The sequence below is a fragment of the Macrotis lagotis genome, chromosome 5 (assembly GCF_037893015.1).
Source record: "Macrotis lagotis isolate mMagLag1 chromosome 5, bilby.v1.9.chrom.fasta, whole genome shotgun sequence".
Taxonomy (NCBI): domain Eukaryota; kingdom Metazoa; phylum Chordata; class Mammalia; order Peramelemorphia; family Peramelidae; genus Macrotis; species Macrotis lagotis.
Window position 1 is genome coordinate 177,099,382 of NC_133662.1, and position 22,710 is coordinate 177,122,091.

Below are 22,710 nucleotides of genomic sequence, written 5' to 3' on the forward strand. Positions count from 1 at the left end.
GCCACCTGCTCTTTCTTTCTTGGGTTCAGACCGTGAAATGAGCATGCGGTCATGAGCCTGGCTCGTGTTTTTTTGATCTTGGCTTTTTGGTGGTGCTCTTTGATAACCTCATTATAATCAAAATAAAACTATTTCTTCTACTTTTTTTTTTACTTTTAAACTTGTAAAAAATAATCACTACCAATGTCTCCACTTGGAGGTATCTATAGTAATTAAGTTTTACTGGAACAATTTGAATATCTAGGGAGATCTCTACCCTTTTCCAGTGGAGTTTAGCCACAGGGGCCCCCCCCCCCCCCATCTCTTAGAATTTCTCTTTTCTACAGTTGATTGGAGTACCCTTCTTCCTGCATCCTCACATTTGGCATTCCTCTGTGGCCATCTTGGTTACTCTGCACAAACATGATAATCCATGTCCTTTTTCTGAGAGGCTGCCTGCTGTCTCCAAACTAATATTAGCATCATGTTTATATGAGGGGAAACTGAATGGAGTGGGGGGATAGGCGGCTGGGAATGTTCCCTATGCAGGGACCTGGCTGAACACCCTGAAGCAACAGGAATAAAACTATCAAGTTTTATTATAAATTATAAATATGTAAGATTATATATTTATTACATATTATAAATATATATTTAATTTTAATATACCATATATTAGAAATATATAATCATATATAAAATAATATGCTATATAAACAAAATTATGTATAATTATATACTGTATATAGAATTACATATATAATATACTCTAAATATGTAGAAGTATATAAATAATATACTCTTAAATATTTAGAAGTATATAAAAATAACTAATATATAGAATTATATATATAGTCTATATGGAATTGTTTTATAAAATCATATACTCTCTAAATATATATCATTGTATATATAGAATAATATACTGTAAATATAATTTTATATATGAATATACTCTAAATATATATAGTTATATATAATATACTCTAAATATATGGCATTATATAAAATATACTCTAAATATATAGAATTATATGTATATATAAAATAATACTCTAAATATATAGAATTAAATGTATATATAAGATATACTCTAGGGGCGGCTAGGTGGCACAGTGGATAAAGCACCGGCCCTGGAATCGGGAGTACCTGGGTTCAAATCCAGTCTCAGACACTTAATAATTTACCTAGCTGTGTGGCCTTGGCAAGCCACTTAACCCCATTTGCCTTGGAAAAACCTAAAAAAAAATACTCTATAAATATGTACAATTTTATATATATATAAAACATTCTAAATATACAGAATTATATGTATATATAAAATAATACTCTATAAATATATAGAATTAAATGTATATGTAAGATATACTTTATATGTAGAATTATATATATAAAATATACTCTGTAGAATTATATGTGTATATATACACATATATATACATATATACATATATAATATATATATATATATATATGTATGAAAATATAAAATAATGTCCTCTATATAGAATTATAAATAGAGGGTATTTGTCCCGGAGGGCTCCGTGCCGGCCAACTTGCCCAAAGCTTTCTGGACAGGAAGCGGAGGGTGCATGCGCGGCAGCCCCGGGCGGAACCCCCGCGCCGGAACCCCCGCGAGGTCTGGGCCCGCGGCGGGATGGGGGGGCAGCTCCCTTTCCCTCGCCCCCTCCCCCTGCAGGCAGCCACGCGCCAACCGCCGCACATGACGGCCCGGCCGCGCCGCGCCGCGCCGCTCGCACGTTCTGGCTGAAAGCCCGCAGCATTTAGGAAAGGCGGACTGCGCAGGCTCGCCGCGGCGCTCGGGAGCAATGCGGCCGCGTCCTGGGCAGCGGCGCCCCCTCGCGGCCGGAGTCAGGCCCTCCCCTCCGCCGCCTTCACCAGGACGCGCGGGCTGGTGGAGGGAGCTGGGCCACGTGGTGACTCGGACAGGCGTCAATTCCGGCCGAAGGTTGTCGCGGGCGGATGTGACGCGGGGCCACGTCATCTGCCTTGGACCGGTGATTCGCCGCCCGACGCGGAAGCTGGTGCGGACCCCAAACAGCCCCGGGCTGGAACTAGCCTCGGGCAGAGAAGCCGGCCTGCGCCCGCCGCCGCCCTCCCTCAGTCGGACCACGCGGTGAGCACGCGGTCCGGCCCGGCTCCGGCTTCGGCTTCGGCTTTTTGATAACCGGGGCGGGCTACCGCACGCTACGCATCGGCCTTGGGCTTTGGGGCTGAAACTGCTTGAAGGCTCCTTGTGAAGCCCCGGCCCCGGTGGAAGCGCTTCGCCCCCCGTGAGAAGAACGGCCGGCGGCCGGACGTTCGGTGGGACTCGCAGGGCCTAGAGTTGGACACGCTCCCGTCCGGAGACGCGCACACGCGTGAAGAGCCGCCAGGGGGCGCTCCGACCCCGCACCTGCCGTGTGGCCGCCGCCGCAGAGCCACCCGTGCGTCCGTGCGCACGCAGACACATGTACGCATGCTCACGCGCGCCGACGCACGCACGCGCCTTGGACAAACTCACGTGACTCCAGAACCACCCGGACAGCCCGCCATCTCCTACGTCACCCCACGTGCTCACCAAGTGCCTACCGTGAGACTGGGCAGAGCCCGTGGCGCCCGGCTGCTGCGGACGGGGCCGCGGCCATGCAGACGCCAGGCCCGGCCCGGGCCGCCTTTCCCGCCGCGGCCACAGGCCTCTCTCCCCCGCCCGCCTCGGACACGCGTGAAGGCCCCCGCCCCCGCCGGGGGAGGCCTGGGGTCCGTGATGCCTCGCCGCGTGGCACAAGGGGTAGTGCCCACGGGCCGCTTTTGCCCCACAGCGGGCGCTTTCCACACTCGCGCTCGGAATCCTCGCCACGTGGCACCCGGGCAGGTGGCCGCTAGCATTTGGCCTGTTTCGTGGCTAAGCGGCGGACCAAAGCGGTTGCCGCGGGTGAGATTTGAACTCGGGTCTGCTTGAGTCCAGGTCTAAAACACCAGAGTACCAGCTCAGTGGAAAAAAGGACTTGGTTTCCTTAGGTGCGGTAGGATCCGAATGACAAGGGAGGAACGCTAGTATATTCTCCGTGTGTTCACTTAATAAATTATATTCTTATTTCGATTTAAGATGTACTTGACCTGATCTTCCATCTCTGTCTTCCCAGGTGACCAAGATTTTAAAAATCTGGGCAAGTTTGTGTCTTCTCCAATAAAGAATAAGGAAAATATTCAGATTTTTTACTCCGATGGTGATAGCTGTGGTACAAACAAGACAATCACAACCATCATAACACTTACGTGCAAGCCAGGTAAAAACAACATCTTAATTAGTTCTTTTGGCTTTCATGGCACTTGTGTATTTCCTTAAAAAAAATTTTTTTTTTTCTGTTAGCCATCCATTATATCAAGGTCTGATTCTGCTTCACTGGTTTAGTTCAGTGACTGCATCCTTCATGAAGCCTTTCCCGATTTCTACGACCTCTTCTCCCATCTTTTAGTTATTTTGTATATATTTATCTTCCTTCTAGGGATCATCAACAGCTCTGTTTTTAGAATATCAAGTGCTTGAGTACATGGAGTATTTGTTTCAGTTTTGTGTTAACTTATCCAGCATCTAGAACTTACTATGCATAATTCATGTTAGTTGAGATTTGGGAATAAATAACTCCCAAATAACCAGACATTTCAGATTTTAAAATTTCTGGTTGGTCTCAGACATTTGAACTCAGTGTCCTGATAGTTATTCCCTATTGATATGTCCTTTTAAAATTTCATTTATTTATTTATTATTTTTTTTGGCAAGGCAAGAGGGTTAAGTGACTTGCCCAACCTCACACAGCTAGGTAATTATTTAGTGTCTGAGGTTAGATTTGAACTCAGGTCCTCCTGACCCCAGGGCCAGGGCTCTATCCACTCTGTCCACTGTAATGAAAGCTTCTCATTTGAAGTTGAACTTATATACTTTCCCAGATAATTTAATAAAATAGAATATCCACTGTAATGAAAGCTTTTCACTTGAAGTTGAGCTTCTATAATTTTCCAGATAATTTAATAAAATAGAAATAGTATAAATGGATCAGAATGAGAACAAAACACTTTATCATTTACCCTTATTTGGAGGCAATAGGTCTTTCTGGTTTATCCAATCTATTAGGATGAATACAGGATGGTTTTTGATAATGAAAATTGTTACTCTTATTTCTTATCGGATAGGTGATCTAGAAAGTGCCCCGGTTTTGAGAAACTTGGGGGATAATGGCTGTTTGTATGAATTTGAGTGGCATACAGCTGCTGCTTGCGTTTTGGCTAAGTCTGAAGGAGATAATTGCAAAGTTACTGATTCACAGGCAGGTATGTATCTGAGCAGAATCTACATTATTGTGAATATTGTTTTATGATTATGGTAATATAAGAACAAGATAATTTTTCCATTCTCACTTAGCTTTCCATAGTAAATTTTTATAGTTTTCCCCCCTTTTGATCCTTATGAGTACATTTTAGATTTTTCAAAATTTAGTGAAATTATTTGATTGTAGCATCTTGTTCTTTTTTTGATGTTGGAAATAAGGGCCTATCTTTAAGATACAAAGGGTATAATTTCTGTCAAAACCTAACTTCACTTTTGCTCATCTTAAACAGTACCAAAAATGGGACCCAACTTCTTCCTATCCTAGAGTTCACCCTCATTCTTCTGGCAATGTTCCCTTTCTCCAAAATTTTATGGACTGATACTTTATCCCCAATCCTGCCAGAGAGAATTACCTCTCCTCTCTGACCAGTAAGTAGGTCCATTCTGCCTGCCAACGGGGGTGATCTGCTCTGGTGGATCAGGTATCCTAAGCACTCCCACTTCTTTTCCATCTACCTGCAGTTGAGCAGTGTTGCCCTTCCCAGTTAAACTGTATACTCCTTGAAAGCAATAACTGTCTTTTTTTCTGTGGTATCTCAAGTACTTAGTAAGCACAATTCTTGCCAAATAGTAAGCACTTAATAAATTGTTTTCATTCACCTGCCTACTATATATAAAGTGCTGAATCAAGGAAAGGCAAATGAATAGTCTTTGTAATGATTTCTTTCACATTGGAGTTAACTGAAAAAGTTTAACCCAGGAAACACATTATTTTGTAATTTTGATGACTGCTTTGCTTTAAACTCTGCATAGGAATAGTTCTTTTGACAAAGATGGTGGTAGAACATAAAAATGGGACCAACTGTAAAGATAAATATCTTAAGTGTTGCCATGTTTCTTTGACTGTTTTTTTATTTATACTTAGGATTTTCTTTTGATTTGTCACCTTTGACTAAGAAAAATGGAGACTATTCTGTTGGAACAGAAAAATATGACTTCTTTATAAATGTTTGTGGTGCTGTCTCTCATGATACTTGTCTGTCAAATTCAGGAGCATGCCAGGTGGAAAAAAGGCAAGTTGCTTCCTTTCTGTTCAGTGTGCTTTTAAGTAATTGATGCTTCTTGGAGGTTTTCTACTACAAAATACATTTAGAATAAAAACTGAAGCCTACCCTATGTTTAAAAATCTTGTTTTGGTCTGATGTAATGACTGAACTATACAGATAACTTATTTTTTAGTATTACAAATAAAACTCTTTGAAGAGATGTGTGCTTCAGGCCCTGGTCTTGGAGTGAAGACTGAAACGATTACCTCATAGGGTTGTGGTAAGGGAAAAAAACTTAGAAAATTGATAATAATTGTAAGTTATTATGATGATGATGGTGATGATTAATGAAATTCAACTTTTGATACCATAACAGTTCAGGATAGGTAGCTAATGTGCCCTTAGTATGTATTTCCTTATTTAGGTTATATCTCTTCACCAAAAGAGAATAGTACCTTGAATAATTAATGTTTCTGTTGCAAATTTGTTATTGCTTTTAACTTTTTTGAGAGCTTTGTGCTCTTCTTTTAGTAAAGGGAAAAATTGGAATCTTGGAGTGAATAGTTCTGCCCTTTCATATTATGATGGGATGATTCAGTTGAGCTACAAAGGTGGTACACCTTACAATGATGAAAAACACACACCACGAGCAACACTTATCACTTTTCTTTGTGATAGAGATGCTGGAGTAGGTGTCCCAGAGTACCAGGTAAGATGTCCATATTATATATGAAAAGTAAAATAAAGCTAATAGAGGGGAAAGGCTAAGTACTATGTTTAGTGAAATTGCTATAATGTGGAATTACAAGTGAAATGTCATGAATAGTAGGGAAAGTATGAACCACAAAGTTTTTTTTACACATTAACCTATGATGCTAACTGCTGTATATTTTTTCCCTAAACTTATCCAGGAAGCTGTCATGATGTTTTTCTTAGAAGTGGAGCTATTAGTCTGGTTTCCTGGCCAAATTCTTGTCTGCTGTGAATCTGAATTGCTTCTTTTAGTTTTGCCAGAGTACACTAGTGCTATTCATTTTCTAAATCGTTTGGTGTCATGAATGCCTTCACTTAAGCTCCAGATGGTGTTAGTATAGTGTACATAGTATGGAATGCTGCAGAATTTTATAGCATAAAACATAAGGCTCTTATGTTCTCGTTCTCTGTTAGCAATGATGATATGAAGAAAAGCCTGAAATCCCTACTTAATTTGTGATAATTTAAGAATAAAACCAGTTTTGTGTATTTTATAGATTAATAGAATATTTGGTCATGTTCCCTTTTTGCTGTACTTCACTCTGAAAGGATTTTATTTCTTCTTCTATACGCTATCCCCGTTACACTATCTTAGGAAGAAGATAATTCCACCTATAATTTTAGATGGTATACTAGTTTTGCATGTCCAGAGGAACCACTGGAATGTATGGTGACGGATCCCAATACCCTGGAGCAGTATGATTTATCCAGGTAGGGTAGTTCAAGGCTTTCCATTGCTCGCTAGAATGGGTACAGGTGACTATTCTGGTCTTTTAGAAATTGTTAGTGAATATGCCCCTGAGTTGATGTTAGAAAGTAGTCAGTTTTGCACATACATAAACAAAATGGGAATTTACATTAAAAGAATGAAAGTTTAGAGCTAGATGGACATAAAGTGGCCTCTTTAAGCTTAGAAAATTGAGGCATAGTGAGACTATAGGGAACTTTCCTAAATAATCGAGCAAATGTCTTGAGGTTATATGTAAACCCAGACCTTCCTGACTCAAGTCTAAAGATATATTATTTGAATATACAGTAGGTAGATAGGGTATACAGTAGGAAAATCGTTATATTAATGGCCATACTCTGTCACAATGAAGATACAGTGTTAGAATCCATTTTCTATCTTTGTATAAGGTTGCTTCCTTCCTTCAAGGAACAAGTTGGGTACCACTGTGCCATTTGAAGCCTTACTTCTGCCTCCTCAGCTGAAAGTGATATCTTCCTTAATAATTTCTTTTTAGCATTTTTGCCTAGATCTCTTATTTGCTTCTAGTGCATTCTCTTTTATATCATAGTAAGTAATTTTTCTGTGTAACTTTTTCCTTTTCACCTCCCTATTTGATGGTGACTTTCAGAACAGGGGTGTGTGTGTGTGTGTGTGTGTGTATGTATACATATATATACATATACACACATTTATTATTTTCCATCCATTATGTATAGGAAGGACTTAATAAATTGTTGATTTTAATTGGATTAGCTTTATAGGATGGAAATACTTGATGATTTTTTTTGGTATATTTTTCAGGTTAGCTAGTTTTCAGAGATTTGTTATGTCCTTACGAAACTGAAACTTTTTAATAAGAATTTTTATTGAAATAGTTGTAGTGATAGGGATCAGTAACTAAGATGACATATAATTTAAGCAAATTTTATTAACTTTGGATTGTAGGATACTTTGTTTGGAATTAGGCATATATTTTCCTGCTTATTTCAAATACCATATTATATGTGATGTTTAGAGGCATGTTTTATTTTGAAATTTTAGTTTAGCAAAGTCTGAAGATAGTAGTGGCAGAAACTGGTATGCAATGGACAACTCGGGGGAGCATAATACATGGAAGAAATACTATATAAATATTTGTCGACCTTTGAACCCAATTCCAGGCTGCGATCGAAATGCTTCAGCTTGTCAGATGAAATATGAAAAGGATCGTGTAAGTCTTGTCTTCTCATTATTTTTTTTCTCTGTAGATAAGAACCATTGTAACTTGTTCTGTAAGTTCAACATCATTGTAAATGTGATTGGAGTAATGTAGTCATAAGAATGTGACTACTGGTTGTATGTGTGGTCTTTGAATCAGATCAGCCTCCTCGCTGAAGAGATTTTATTTGCATTACTATTCATATTTGAAATGTTAAAAAGGTTAAATAAAAAAACATAATGCTGGTGACTTGATTTTGAAGGAATGGGGGCATACTTAGTAACTTTCTTATTCTAATTTAAAGATTTTTCAGCATTATTTTCTAGAATGCATGAATATTTCAATATTTCAGCAGCATTATCAGAAAAGTCTAGCTTCTGGATTAATTAGCAAATCAGAAATTTAAATAATTGCTTTTAAGATTGCTAATCAGCAATTTAACATTAATTGATTTCAGTTACGTGGAAAACCTCTGTAATTTTTCATGGTTTGATTATGCTAATTCTTGCATGAAAGATACATTTGTGCTCTTGTCAAAAGATACATTTGTGCTCCTGTAAAAAGTTTTTTATAGGTCTTTAGCGATTTACTTTTCTTGGCTTTCTTTATGTGGTAGCTTGGAGGTTGTTTAAAGAAGGAGGAATGTCCAACAGGGCGGTAGAGTGAAAGGCTGATTCTAAGCCTAGCTCCTGTCACCACTTCAAAGTAAGACAGGTACAAAAGAAAATGATGAAAGTCGCAAGAGAAAGAATCCTACTGGAAAAATAAAACAAAAACAAAAAAACAAGGCATCTGATCAATATACTGCCCCGGAACATTATGTGGTTGGGACGACATTTCTCCTGTGTTGTTGGAATTTTCCCTTGTCCCCTTACCCATTCCTAAGCATTAATAAGAGGAGAGCATTGAACTTATTACCCAGCCCTGATGTCCTGGGTGGGACAGCAGCATAGAGCGATTTTGATAGTTACATAGTATAGAAGAGAAGAGGCTTTTGAAAACACCAAGGAAAAGGTGGGGTACAGAAGCAGTTTTTGCCTTGGGTGTCTCTCTTTCACAGTGATCCAGTTGATCCTTTCCTCCTTTCTGTTGGATCCTCCTCACTTTTAATAAGAGGAGGTTATTAAAGTCAACCAGACATCTTGGTTGAATATAGCAGATAGAATAAAGCAACCCAGAGAAGAGCACAATACTGAATCAGTACCAAAGAATGAGAGAGAATGTTTCAAATCCTGGATAAAAGGGAAATCAGGCTATGATTTCTGCAGATTCTTTTTTATCTCTCTCTTCCCCCAACTCCATGATAAAAGTAGCTGCAACTAGAAATTCTAGAGTGATTTAGAAGAGAAATAAAAGAATTAGAAGTATTAAAAGAAGGAAATAAGGATGGAAATTGGAAGGCACTTGAGAAATGAAAGAACAAATGAAAATCAATAATTTAGAATTTAAAGTAGAAAAGCTTTTCAAAACAGTCTTTGAAGAGGGATGTGACAGATTTTGAATTCAGAAATATAACAGTCAAAGAAAATTAATGGAACACATATATTCTATATTAACCAAAATGATTAGTAGGAAAGAAACCACAGAGATAATATAATGATAATTGATTTGGGAAAACATAATGACCTTAAAATTAAACACCACACAAGAATCAGTTTTGGTGGTGGTTGTGAAGTACAGAGTAAAACTATTTTGGTGGGGAAGAGGGTAATGGGAACAAAAGGGAGTTGGAGTTGTAATGTCACCTGGATTAAGAGAATAACAATCTAGTTGTCTCTTATCCTCTCTGAGAGAGCTTGGGGAAAGTGAAGTGACAATTGGAAGGGAAGGGAATTGGAATCATGTCCTTGGGAAGGGGCAGAAATAATCTGGGAGCATTTGGGTCTATACCTTGGAATTGGAGGGAGTGTAGCACAATAGAGACTTGAAATGTCCCATTTAGAAGAAATAGGCACTTGAGAAAGGTTTCTCTCTTGAGGAAGGGTTGTGTTTCTTGGACTCTTGACTCTGGGGGTAGAGAAGGACAGGGTTGTCTGGGTTCCTGAGAGCTTTCCTGGCCCAGAGGGTGGGTTAAAAGGAACACGTTTGTTGAGAGATAGGGTGTACTATCATGGCATAGATAGGTGGTGACTGGAGGGGAATGGAATGTAATGGGGCTCCTTTACATAGGCTACACAAAGGAATTTCCAACATACCATGTTGCTCCATTAAAAACTGTATATTCTTAGAAGTGAAGTTGCTTGGAAAACCTTAAATAAAATTTGGGAAAAAAATATAGGAGAGACTTAAGTAGATTTGTAACTATACTACATAAATATTTATGTGTGTGTTTGTGTGTGTGTGTGTGTGTGTGTTTATATGTATGTACATATAAAAATATGTTGGATAAAGTTTTAGTTTTCCAGATGCCCACTTTGTATAAGTAACAAAGTAAAGAGAGAATATTTAACCAGAAAGCCCATAAATAGGAGATTAGATTCCATATTAATTGGGAAAGGGAAAGGAATATGGAAGGAGATGAATTAAATGAATACTTTTGGAAGGGATACAAATGATACCATCCAGATTAAGAGATTGGTTAGGAGTGAACCAGGGAGCATTCTGATCAGTACTTATGTATGGGCTGGGCAAACTAAAAGTAAAAAGGAAACAAAGTAGACTCAGTGAACTTGGAGTTAGATGCAGAATGAATGGGAGCAGAAAGGATTGGAATTGGGGAGGAGATTCCAGAGAGATTGCCATCATGGTAAAAGCGATGATTTCAAAGAGACCTGGGAAGATTTACATGAACTGATGCAGTGTGAAATGAGCAGAAGGGGAGAAATTATATAATAATAACAGTTCTGAAAGATTTTAGAACAATTACAATGACAATAATTTCAAAGGAAAAATGATGAAATTCTATATCTTTTCTTCATAAGTCTAACATGAGAATTTTCTTTTGCTTTATTATGTATAATATTTGTTACAAGAGATCCTCTAACTCCATTTCCAACTTCAGTTGAAGGCATGGGAAAGACATTATAAATGTTAGTTAAATAAAAATTATTTTGGAATCATACAAGTGGCAAAAATCAACTGAATTTGGATTAAAAGTAATGAATAATGTTGGTTCTAGAGCATGGGGTCAAATTCAGTGTCCTGCAACACTGCCCACTGTGACTAAAATAGGATTAAAATGTAATTAGACAAATTGAACAAATGCATAAAGTTATAGTAAAATTTTACTTCTTTTCCTAGGTGTGGTTGAATGGTGGGAAGAGAAAATAAAGGAGATTGGGAAGTAATTGGTGTTAAAAGAAAGTATCTGTGAAGCTTTAAAGAAATAAATTACTATGTACAATACAAATTCCAAGAACTAACTTCTGACTTTATCAAAAAAGAAGAAAAAGAAAGATTATTACAAAATGATTTAATGTAGTTCAGGAGATTTAACAATTACAAGTAGAATGTTAATGAAATAATTTTAAATGTGAATAGATTAACAAAACTAATTCCAACTATTTGCTTCACATAAGAAACAGGTTTTTTAAAAAAATATACCATGGAAACATTGTAAAGACTGGCAAATTGCCTTCTGTGGGGGGTGGGTGGAGGGAAGGAAGATTAAGGGAAACATTGTAAAACTCAAAATAAATATTAAAAGGAAAAAACAAACCAAAAAAATGGTCTCATTCTACAACAATTCGTATATCAGAATCTGACCTATATATTCAAAGTTCCAAATCTATTCCAGAGTAATTTTAAAGAACTTGCTCAAGTCAAAAGATCTAACAAATTGGCATGTTTTGGGGTATACTTTTGTCCTATGTCCCCTTCCAAAATCCTTACCAAAAATAAAAATTAGATAAAGGACTCAAACATTCACACATATAGATGAGGTGATGGCTTGTTTGGCCACCTCTTGTAGTCCCCTATTTAATCTAGACCTTCATAGTCAGGCAGAAAGTTTGAGGATAATTTTTCTTGGATCTTACAAATGTATTTTTAAGACAAAAAAATTGAGAAAAAAATAATTATTACTTATCAATATATTGAAAAAATCTGAAAATATATGTAATGTACAATACTTGTTGACCTCCCACCTCTGTGTGGAAGTGTCTTTTTATATCTCTTCTTTTGATTCATACGTGTTTATAGTTTTGCAAATCTTTTGATTTTTTTGTGTGGTTCTGTTTTTTTTGTTGTTGTGGTCATTATGAATGTTGTTTTCTAGGCATCATTTCTTGTTTCTCTGTATTCATCACATCAGTAATAAAAAGTCTATAAATATTGTAGTGTATGACCTCCATGGAAGTATAAGCCTAGTAATGGCCTATGGACAGTTTTAATCATTTTATTTGCATAGTTTCAAATTACTTTCTTAAATGGTTGTACCATTTCAGCACTCTACCAACAATGTATTAATATGCTTACCACCAACCCTACTGTATTAAACTATCCTCTTCGTTTATTATCTTTGTTAATTGTCCTCTTTTCCCAATAATTATGGGAGATTTTCAAGTCTAATAGTTCTAAAAGCATGGAATGTGTATGTGTCTGTGTGTGTGTATTTAAAAAAGTTTGTGTGTGTGTGTGTGTGTGTTTCTGAAAGATTTTATTATCTTTAAATTATTGTTGCAAATTCAATGTCAGTTTCCTGGTTTTATAAAACTTTCAAGTGTTTTTCCAGCATTGTCATTTGAGTCTTTTCCATTAGTTTTTCTCATACCTATGTATTTTTCTGTTGTGGGTAGGTAGTTCTTTTAGACAATCTATTGTTTTGGTGATTTTATCATTTGTTCTATTTTCTCTATCTTAAAGTCTCTTAACTTCCTACCATATTTCTTTTAATTCTTTTTATTGTTGTCCTGTACCATTCTGGACATTGTAATTATTCCATTTTTGTTTTTAGGGGCCTGAGATTGTAATAGTTTCTCCTTTCTTTGGACCTTTTTAGTTGGTTTCATTCACTTAATCATGTTTATTGAATGAATCTCCTTTATAGTTACACATTTTAAAAATTTTGTCTTTTTTCCCTCCTATGATGTGTTTTTTTTTTTTTGATTGACCTTCCTGGATACTCCTTCTGTATGCTGTAACATTAATATAGTCCTTTTATATTTTGGCTCCTCCTATGTCACAGAGATCTGTCACTTTCTAATGCAGACTAGGAGGTTGTGATAAATTCTATCACTCCTCTCCTTTAAGAGGCAAAGGTGATTTGTAGATGGACATATGCTTCACCTTTCTCTTGAATCTCTTGTCAAAGGCTGCTTCTCATGGGTATTATATTAGATGTATATAGTATTATGTGTACATATGTAGTGTAGTAGATAATGTTTATAACAGTAAAACAATTCTAGAACTTCTAGACCTGTCCATAGTTACCTAAATTTTCTCTCTGTCCCTTGGTACTGTCAGATTCACAGGTTTTACATCCCCAACCGGTAAACTTGGGAACTGCCTAGTTGAGGTAATTTCTTTGCCTTAGCCACTTGAACTTCGGGAATATGCTAGACATAACTAATAAAGAATAATCTAATTACAAGGACAAAAAAATCCCCTCTCCTTATTGTGACAGTTAATTGTGATTTTCCCCCCCTTTCTTGTTAATTGCTTTTAATATATTGTTTGGTTTTCTCATTTTGTATATGGGGATGAAGTCAGAGCTGTGATGGAAACCAACTTCTCATTCTCCCATCTTATGAAAAACTTCAATGTAGTTTTTAAAAGAGATTATTTTGTAGTAATAATAATAATAAACTAGGTTTGGAGTTTTCTTTTTATAAAGGAAAAACTTAATGAAGTGTTTTGCTTTATTCCTAGGATTCATTTTTTGAAACAGTGGCCATCAGCAACTTAGGTGTTGCAAAAACAGGTCCTATAATTGATGGAAATGGTAGCCTCATATTAGAATATGTGAATGGCTCTTCGTGTGTTAATAGTGAAGGGAAAACCACTACTTACTCCACAAGAATTCATCTTATCTGTTCTAGAGGAAGTCTGGTAAGATATAATGAATTGTTAATGATTTTTTTTTTATTAGTTTAAAAAGCAAAACTGGAATACTGTGTGATCACTCAAATGCTATTTTGGTTGCCTACTACAACCCCATCATTTTGTGAATAAGGAAACTGGAACCCCTGAGAGTTGAATTTTTATTTTTCAAGGTCACACAGGTATTAACTTCACTGAGGGACTGGTAAGTAGAAAAATTAGGATAATTGTCTAAAAGCAATCAGTGCATTAAGTATCTACTATGTATTAGGCCCTGGGGATACTGAGACAAAAATAAAATCATGCCTGCCCACAAAAAAGCCTGCTTTTGTTGGGGGAGATGGTATGCACATAGATACTATACTGTGGAAAGGGCACTAGTTGCTAGGGGAGGCATTAGGAAAGGTTTTATGTGGAAGAGGATCCTAGAGCAGAATTTTTTTGGGAAATGAGAGATTATAAAAGATAAAAGTAGGAAGGAAGTGTGTTCTCTAAGCTTCCTGGACTTTCAGAGCCATGTTTTGATGATAGGAGATAGGATGTCATTTTTAAGGAATAGTAGGTCACTTTGGCAAGAATATAGGTTAAATTATTCAGTTTGAAATGTCTAGTTGACAGTTGGTGAAGGGGACCTGGAGCACAGGAAAGACTGGAACTTTATTTTAAAATTTATATGTGTGTTTAAACCTGTGTATATACACATATGTGTGTGTGTGGATATGTAGGCACACACATATCTGGGAATCCTCAAGATAGAGTTGAATTGTGGGAATTGTTGAGATTACTAAGTGAGAGATAGATACAAAGTAAAGGGCCCAGCTTCTTTGGGACATAGTCCTAATTGGCAAGTGTGGTATGATAAGGATGTCGAACCAGTAAAGGTGACTGACACAGAGCAAACAGGTATGAGAATAAAATGTTATGATAACATAGAAGAGAATATCTAGGAAGAATAATAAGATACTATAATAAGGTTGCAATGCAGATTTCAAAAGATTAGGTTATAATGGAGGGTAGAAGTGGAAATGGTGGGTTTAGACAGTCTTTTCTAAATGTAGGAGTTTGAAATATAGAATGTTAACTTGAAGGGATTGTAGAATCTCTTGAGTTTTTTAGGATGAGGGAGACAAGTGGTTTTTCAGACATCACGAAAGGAAACAGTAGCTAGGAAAGATTGAAGATTAGGGGAAGTAAGGTGTGATTATGGGGGCAATCTGATGACTAGGATGTGAATGAGGGCAAATGTAGACAGGTTGACTTTTAGGAGGAAAAAGGATAACTTTAAAGACTGAAATAAAAGGAAAGAGAATAAGGAATGGTGATAATGGGGAGGGAGGTTGTAATGTTGAAAAGGTGAAAAGGGGAAATTCTGTGAATTAAATGAGCTCAGCTAAGAGGAAAAACTAATTCAAGGCTTAAATTTCAAAATTATTTTTCTAAGAGAATCATTAATTTTCTAATGTTTTTTAGAATTCTCAAGTAGGCATCATATGTGCAACATATTAATATGACACTCAAGAGTTCTCATGCAACTGTAAAGATTCAAGTTTTTAATAAAAAATGCAAGTACCTTTATTGCTGCTGCTATGTGCTGATCACTAAAGCTTAGTTTCAGAATTGTAAAAATAGAGAATGTCAGTTAGCAAGAATTTTATAACTCTTTTAGTCCAGCCTTTTTTATATTTTACATTTAAAGAGAGAGTCTTGGTGATTTTTTTTCTGAGATTCCACAATTTCTGTGGGCAAGTCACCTACAATGTCATTTCAATTTCATCATCAGTAAAATGATAGAAACTTTAAAACCCAAGGAATTTGGTACTTAATCTGAAGTTTTTTCCCCCTATCCTTTGAGGAACTCTTTGATGCTCAAAGATAAACTATTTTGATTTATAACTAGTCCAAAAAGAGTTTCCATTAATTAAATCTTTTGACAAGTTAAAATCATGGCTATTTGATAAATCAGTAATTTTATTTTCATAAATAAGAATAAAATTTTATGCTTGAACTCTGTCAAAAGTTATTGCAAAATAAAAATTCAGTTGTCTTTCAGTAGTAGAACAGTAAGTTATACAAAATTCACTAGGCTTAGTTTAGGAAAATCAAGAGTATATTTTGTTTTTAGCTCATGTAACCTTTTCCTGGATTTTATTTTCTTCATACTTAATTGTATGTATTACAGAAGAGAAAGTAAAACCCAATCAACTAGATTGACATGTGGCTGTGCTTTCTATCATAGGTACAAAGTGAAAGCTATATTAACAGGTACTTTTTACTTTGTTGCCCTGGGTATGATATGCCTCCCATTTGTTTCTTACTTTCACTTGTGATCCTATAGAAGGGTTATATAATTAATTGCCCTTACTCTTTCTGGATACTTATTTGAACTTTTGACTACTACCTCTAGCGCCAAATAGAAATGACAGTATTTAAGAGTGGAAATAGCATTTGAATATTTTGTTTCAATCTGTTAAACAACAAACTTTGTTGCTTGCTGAGTGGGCAAGTCTCTTGACTTAGTTTCTTGAGCTGTAGAATGATAAAGTTGAATTCCATGAGGCCTTATCCTTTTATTTCTAACTCTTGTTTTTATTTTCTATTAATTCCTCATAGAATTTAAGGTCCATGAGAGTATGAATTTTTCTCTCCTCCTACCTCCCCTTTTAAAAAAATCTGTATTCTCAGCCTGTGGTACATAGTAGTACCATAGTGGCACATGGTACACTACTATGTAGTGTTGAGTAAGTGCTTATTTTTTGATCAACACTTCTTGAATCGCCTCTTTACTTCTTTCTTGTCAAATTACTTAAGTACGAACTGGTAAATATTATGTACAGGTTGAGCAGTGTCCTTGCTGGAAGGAAGTAAACCTTACTTAACTTCCCTCATTTCCTTGAGTGATTTTTTTTTATAATTTTCTATAACATGAAAGCTTAATTCTGTTTTTAAAGTTTCATATACCACCTTATATTTCAGTTCAATTAAACTTGTATTTACCAGGCATTGGAGACAAAGCTGAAACTACCAGCTGTTTCTTCCATCTAGGCAGTTGTGTTCTATGTAATTTTAATGCATATGTGATTTCATTTGATTCTTACATTAATCCTATGGGAAATGTTGGGGTTGGCATTTTCCCATTTTTGTAGATGGGAAAAGTAAAATTCAAATGAGGAAAAGGATTTTTCCAAAGCCATGTAGTTCATAGTCAAAGGGGTTGAGATTATGACTGTTCAGTGTTCTTCTTTCACACTACAATCTTTATGTATTCTGCTCTCTTGGATTTCATTTCTCAGAACACCCACCCAGTATTTTCTATTATTCGGGAATGCACTGCCACTTTCCTATGGAATACAGAAGCTGCCTGTCCAGTCAAAACAACTGATGAAAATCAGGTAAGTATTTTCTCAAGTTTAAATCAGAGACATGGAAAAAAAAGAAATAGTTGCAACATTTGTGATAAAGCTTGTTTAAAAAAAATTAAGGATGTTGTTTTTAATTCATCTGGAGTGCAATGTCTTAAAGAAAATTGATAAAAGATTTGTAAAATCAGTAAGTTAAAACATTATTGGCAGATTAAGTCAGTCTGTTCCCAAGAGTCAATTAGTAGGCAATAATAAGAATTCTTATTAAATATAATAAATATATACTAGTTGATCATACTAAAAGAGTTCAGTAAGATGGAAGATAAATTTAGGGTTTTCAGCCCTATTTTGCATTTAGCTTTAAATGTGTCTTTAAAAATATATGTTAAGACAGAACCAGAGAAGAAAAAAGCATGGAAAATCATGTTGTGGAAGCACATGGAAAAGGAGCAGGAAAAACACTGAACAGTGACTGGAAAATTCATTTTGCATTTATAAGGGGGCAGATAAGGCGCCTTTTAATTGGAGGAAAACAATCTTAAGATTGTTATCTTCCCTTGGGAAAGTTAACAATTCATTTCTTACTTTTAAAAATGAATCCTGAATTTTAATTTAATCCTGAATTTAATTTAATACTCAGACTGTTTTAAGAGTAGTCAAGAATTAGGAAATAAAAGATATTCTTGTATCTTCAGGATTCTCTTTTTGTAAAATTGTTCTGAAAAAGTAGCCCAAGTCTTAACAAAGAGGTTGTTTTACCACAAAACTTTGGTTAAAAATCTTTAATTATACTTTTGACCTAAAAATGGGACAGAAAACTGCTGCCTTGAATTTAGGAAAACTATACTTGCCATTCAGATTCTGTACCCAACACTGAATGGCAGCTTCTCAAAATGCAGGAGTAGTCTTGGATCTAGAAACTTAAGTATTGAAAACTTCAAATTTAAGTGATAGAGGAAATCAGTTTTGTGATAATATTTTAAAGTACTATGACTGCTCTTTTTCTTGCTCTTTTCTGACCTGATTTCCAGAGTCTTTCTCTTGGACTAAAACTGGAATCCCATCATGCCCATCCCACATTTAACTCTGTGTGATAAGACACTTAAACTTTTGAAGTATCCATGTTACTGTTAGTAGACAGTATGCTGTAGTCTGCCTTTGTCTACCACAATCGTTGGAGATTGTTTGCTTTTAGCTAAACAAGGAAATGGGTAAAACCCTTTGAATAAAATCAGAAATGACAGCCTTAGAGTTGTTCATATTTTTTCTACCTTGCCTACTTCTGTCAAGCTTATAAATATAACCTAACCTAAATCCAACACTTCATTGCTCACATCTCAGAGGTTTATTTTCCAGGAGTTTGGCTGTAGTTCAAGAGAACTGGAAGTTAGAAAGGGAAAATCTGACTCTTTTGTTGGCTGGTTCTGATGGAGTGCAATTTACATGGCTCCTGCTCAGTTTCTGATTTCTGACAGGGCTTGCAGGTGGGAAGGAAAGTGAGGCGAACAATAGGCTCAGAGACCAGGAGGCTGAAGGAGATAGTTAGCTTCCTCTTTTGGAATGTAATATTCTGTGTGTAATAAGAAAACAGGTCAAGTTACAGAAGGGCTGAGGAAGAAATGTTAGACATGAGATTTATTTAAATTTATTGGAAAAATAATTTATGACTAAGAACCAACTTTATTTCTCTAATATATCTTTTATTCTTTTCTGTAGGAATTTGGTAATAAACTGTTAGGTCACATAAATATACTAACCCTATAGTTTATTCTTACTAGAAATCTATAGGGTCAACTATGTAGACTTATGATGTTACTGAAAGGGGGTCATTGAAAAGTCAGGCAGTAGACTCCATTCTACAGTTAAAACTAGAGGCAAATGTGTTTTGGACTCTATTGTAATTTTAAAGTTGACTTCCTTCCTGACTTTGTCTCACCACTGATTGTGAGGAAACAAAGACCTTTATAATACGTTGGTGAGTAATTCTTTACAAGAGACTTGTAAAGTCTTTTGTTTTTATGGAATTTTTGAATGTGTGTGTATCTCTCTGTCTCTCTCTCTCTCTCTCATAGGCCTGCTCTATAAGGGATCCAAACAGTGGATTTGTGTTTAATTTTGATTCACTAACTAAACCAAATGGATATGTTGTCTCTGGTGTTGGAAAGTCTTTTATGGTAAGAGTCATTGCCAAAGCTTCTTTATCGATTATGTATGATTGAATTGTTTTAAAATGATGATAGCTAGAATTTATGTAATATTTTGCATAAGAACTTTGCATTATTTTATTTGGTGGCTCACAACAACCTTGAGAGGTAGATGCTATTATGTGCATTTTTATAGAAGACAAATCTGAGACAACCAACAGTTAAGTGACTTGCTTAGATTATGTAGATTTTGTTTGAGGCCAGATTTGAACTTAGGTCTTCTCCTTTTCCTCCCTTCCCCCCACCCAAAACATTTTAAAAAAATTTTATTTCATTAAATATTTCTCAATTACATGTAAATATATTTAACATTCATTTTTAAAAGTTCTTGAGTTTCAAGATTTCCTTCCTTCCTTTGTCCTTCCCTGCCTCTTGAGAGGGGAAGCAATATGATGCTGATTATACATGTGAGGTCATGCAAAATATATTTTTATACTAGCCATGTTGCCAATGAAAACATTCACATGTAAAATCAAGAAAAATAAGAAAGTGAAAAGTGTGTTCTATATTCAGAGTTCATCAATTCTTCCTCTGGTTGTGGTTAGCATTTTTAATTAATCATCCTCCTGAATTATCTTGGATCATTGTTTTGATCAGAGTAGCGAAATCTTTCATACTTGATCATCCTTACAATATTGTCACTGTGTATAATCTGGTTCTACTGACTTCACTTTGCTTCCTCTAAAAAGAACTGCTGTAAATATTTTTGTACAAATAGAACCTTTTTTTTTTTCTTTGATCTCATTGGGATGCAGATCTGGTAGTGGTATTGCTGGATCATAGGGTTTGCCCAGTTTTCTATCTCTTAGAGTATAAACTCTGGTCTTCCTGACTCCAGCACTGATGGTCTACATACTTTGGCACACAGTTCCCTAAAAGTAACTGTTATTACAGTTCCTTCAACCCAGGTAATCTTGCCTAATAGAATGATGACATTTTATCTGTAAGCATGTTTTTTTTAATGAAGAAAATAGTATTCTGTTTTGGAAAGAGCCATTTTAGTTAGGTTACTGAGTCATTTGTGCCCAGGAATTTTGAACCACAATAGACTAGGCCATTCCAGGGTTCAAACTAAGACTGGCATCACTATGGTGAACCCTGGGAGTAAGGGGAGCTAGCCTAAAGGGGTGTGAACCAATCTGGGTTATAATGGAAGAGGTTAAAAACTGCTATGGTAATCAGTAGTGGAAGAGAGTTTAACAGTAACCTTTCATTTCAAGTCTGGGCAAAATAGGAAGACCCCATCTCGTACTTTACAGCTTTCATTTGCAAAGTTGTCTTTCTTTTAGCACATTCTTGTATGATCCACTGTTCTTTTACTGAGAAACTAGAGTCCAAAGGAAACAGTGGTTATGTTACTCAATTAAGAAGAAAAAGGAAACACCCTACTTGATTATGTGCCATAGAATCCCCTGAATACACTTCCCAAATGTATGTGCACGATGTTATAACTGGAGAAAAGGATCAAGGTTTATTTATATTTCCATTGGAAACTGGCATTTAATTAAAAGGGGAAAAATAACCACCCACATTTGGATTTCTCTGAGCTCTACGTTTTTAATACTGCTAGCAAAACCAGATGTCTGAAAGAGAGAAGTTTCTGTTTGAAAATAAATGAACTTTTCTTATTTGATAAGATAATTTTATTAAAAATCTGAAGCAAAATAAGAATGCCATTGCTATACCAAGTAAGTAAAGGGAAGAACTTATAAGGATTTGGTGAAACAGTGATAGCCTAAATTGGGGGGGGGGGGTTATGGGTCTTCCATCTAAAGTTATGCCTACCCCCCCCCCCATAGGGAATGTAGGTTTTAATGTGGAAGACTTTTCAAGGTTTTAGGGTTGTCTCTAGGACAGTTTAACAAATGGAGAAATTCTGATTATATTCCTTGGTTGCCAGTGAATAGTCAGTCAGAGGAGGGGGATGGATAGATAATAGTGCAGATTAACATGTTAGAAAGCACATCTTGGATTAAGGCACAGGAAAGAGTGCTTTTTAGACAAATGGAGATTTTTAGAATGTAATAGAATAGGGTACCTGTGACTTCATAGACTAGTCCTTAACCTTTTTATGTATTGTGGACTCCTTGGGCTGTTAGGCAAAACTTTCTTATGTGGTCTCCATCTCAAAATATTTCTTAAAATGCATAATAAAACAGTATATAGGATTACAAAGGAAAATGATTATATTGAAATACAGTTATTGGAATGTTTTTAAAATATTTACAAATTCCCCATCAATCCATGAACCCTAGGTTAAAAAACCTCTTAGACCAGTGTTCCTGAAGGTTGGTTATTTGTTAAAGAAATGAAAGAACTTTAATAAATTTGTTTTTTGCTCTCTCTTTCTTTTGGTTGATCTAACAGATTTGTTTATTTTTTGAAATAAAATTTATTGATCTCATTTGTCTTTACATCCCCTAAATTTCCCCCCATATATCTTTTTATCCCTTCCAAGAGGGTCATCTCCTATGACAAGTAATATATTTAAAGGAAAAAAAAAGGCACAGCAAGAAAAGAAAAAAAGAGATCAGCAAAACTGATAAATATAGTGAAAAAAAACAACCCTGAAATTATATGTGATGTTTGACACCTAAGAATCTCCCACTTCTGCAAAGGTGTGAGGCGAGGTATCTTTTCATATCATAAAATTTTAAATCACTGTTGACTAGGGAGGCACAAGGAACTCTTTTATGCAAGTAAAAGAAGTGATTGTGATTTTGTTTGATGTTTAGTTCCTGTTAATTTTTTCTTAAGTCATATAAGTCAGGTTAACAAGAATTTATGAAGTGCCTACTATATTACAGTCACTGTGCTAAACTTTGGAAATATAAACGTAAGTAGAAAGACAGATCCTGACCTTAAAGAGCTTACATTCTAATGGGAGAAGACAGAAAATAAAAGAGAGCTGAAAAACTAGAAGACTAGGGGGCGAGAGAAGGAAAGAGATAAAGGTACCTAGAATTGTAGTGAAAAGGAGTATCAAGAATGCAACTTTGGAGTGCAATGTAGCTAGGATTACCCTCCTTTAAATGGAGATTCTGGAAGGAACACTCCCCCATCCCTCCAATGCAAGAGGCAATAAGAGCAGAGAATACCTCCAATGTATGAAATCTAGGTCTGGAATGAGCT

At 36.0% G+C, this 22,710-nt stretch overlaps 1 protein-coding gene across 1 annotated transcript in view; it reads left to right on the forward strand.

Moving 5' to 3' along the window:
• Positions 1-22,710, forward strand: part of IGF2R (insulin like growth factor 2 receptor) — a 155,141-nt gene that overhangs the window by 84,120 nt on the left and 48,311 nt on the right. Inside the window, exons 13-21 of the mRNA XM_074187971.1 lie at positions 3,126-3,269; positions 4,174-4,311; positions 5,235-5,382; positions 5,887-6,064; positions 6,704-6,819; positions 7,880-8,048; positions 13,845-14,024; positions 17,306-17,404; positions 19,447-19,548. Coding sequence (XP_074044072.1) covers positions 3,126-3,269; positions 4,174-4,311; positions 5,235-5,382; positions 5,887-6,064; positions 6,704-6,819; positions 7,880-8,048; positions 13,845-14,024; positions 17,306-17,404; positions 19,447-19,548 — 1,274 coding nt within the window. The remainder of the gene's footprint in view (positions 1-3,125; positions 3,270-4,173; positions 4,312-5,234; positions 5,383-5,886; positions 6,065-6,703; positions 6,820-7,879; positions 8,049-13,844; positions 14,025-17,305; positions 17,405-19,446; positions 19,549-22,710) is intronic.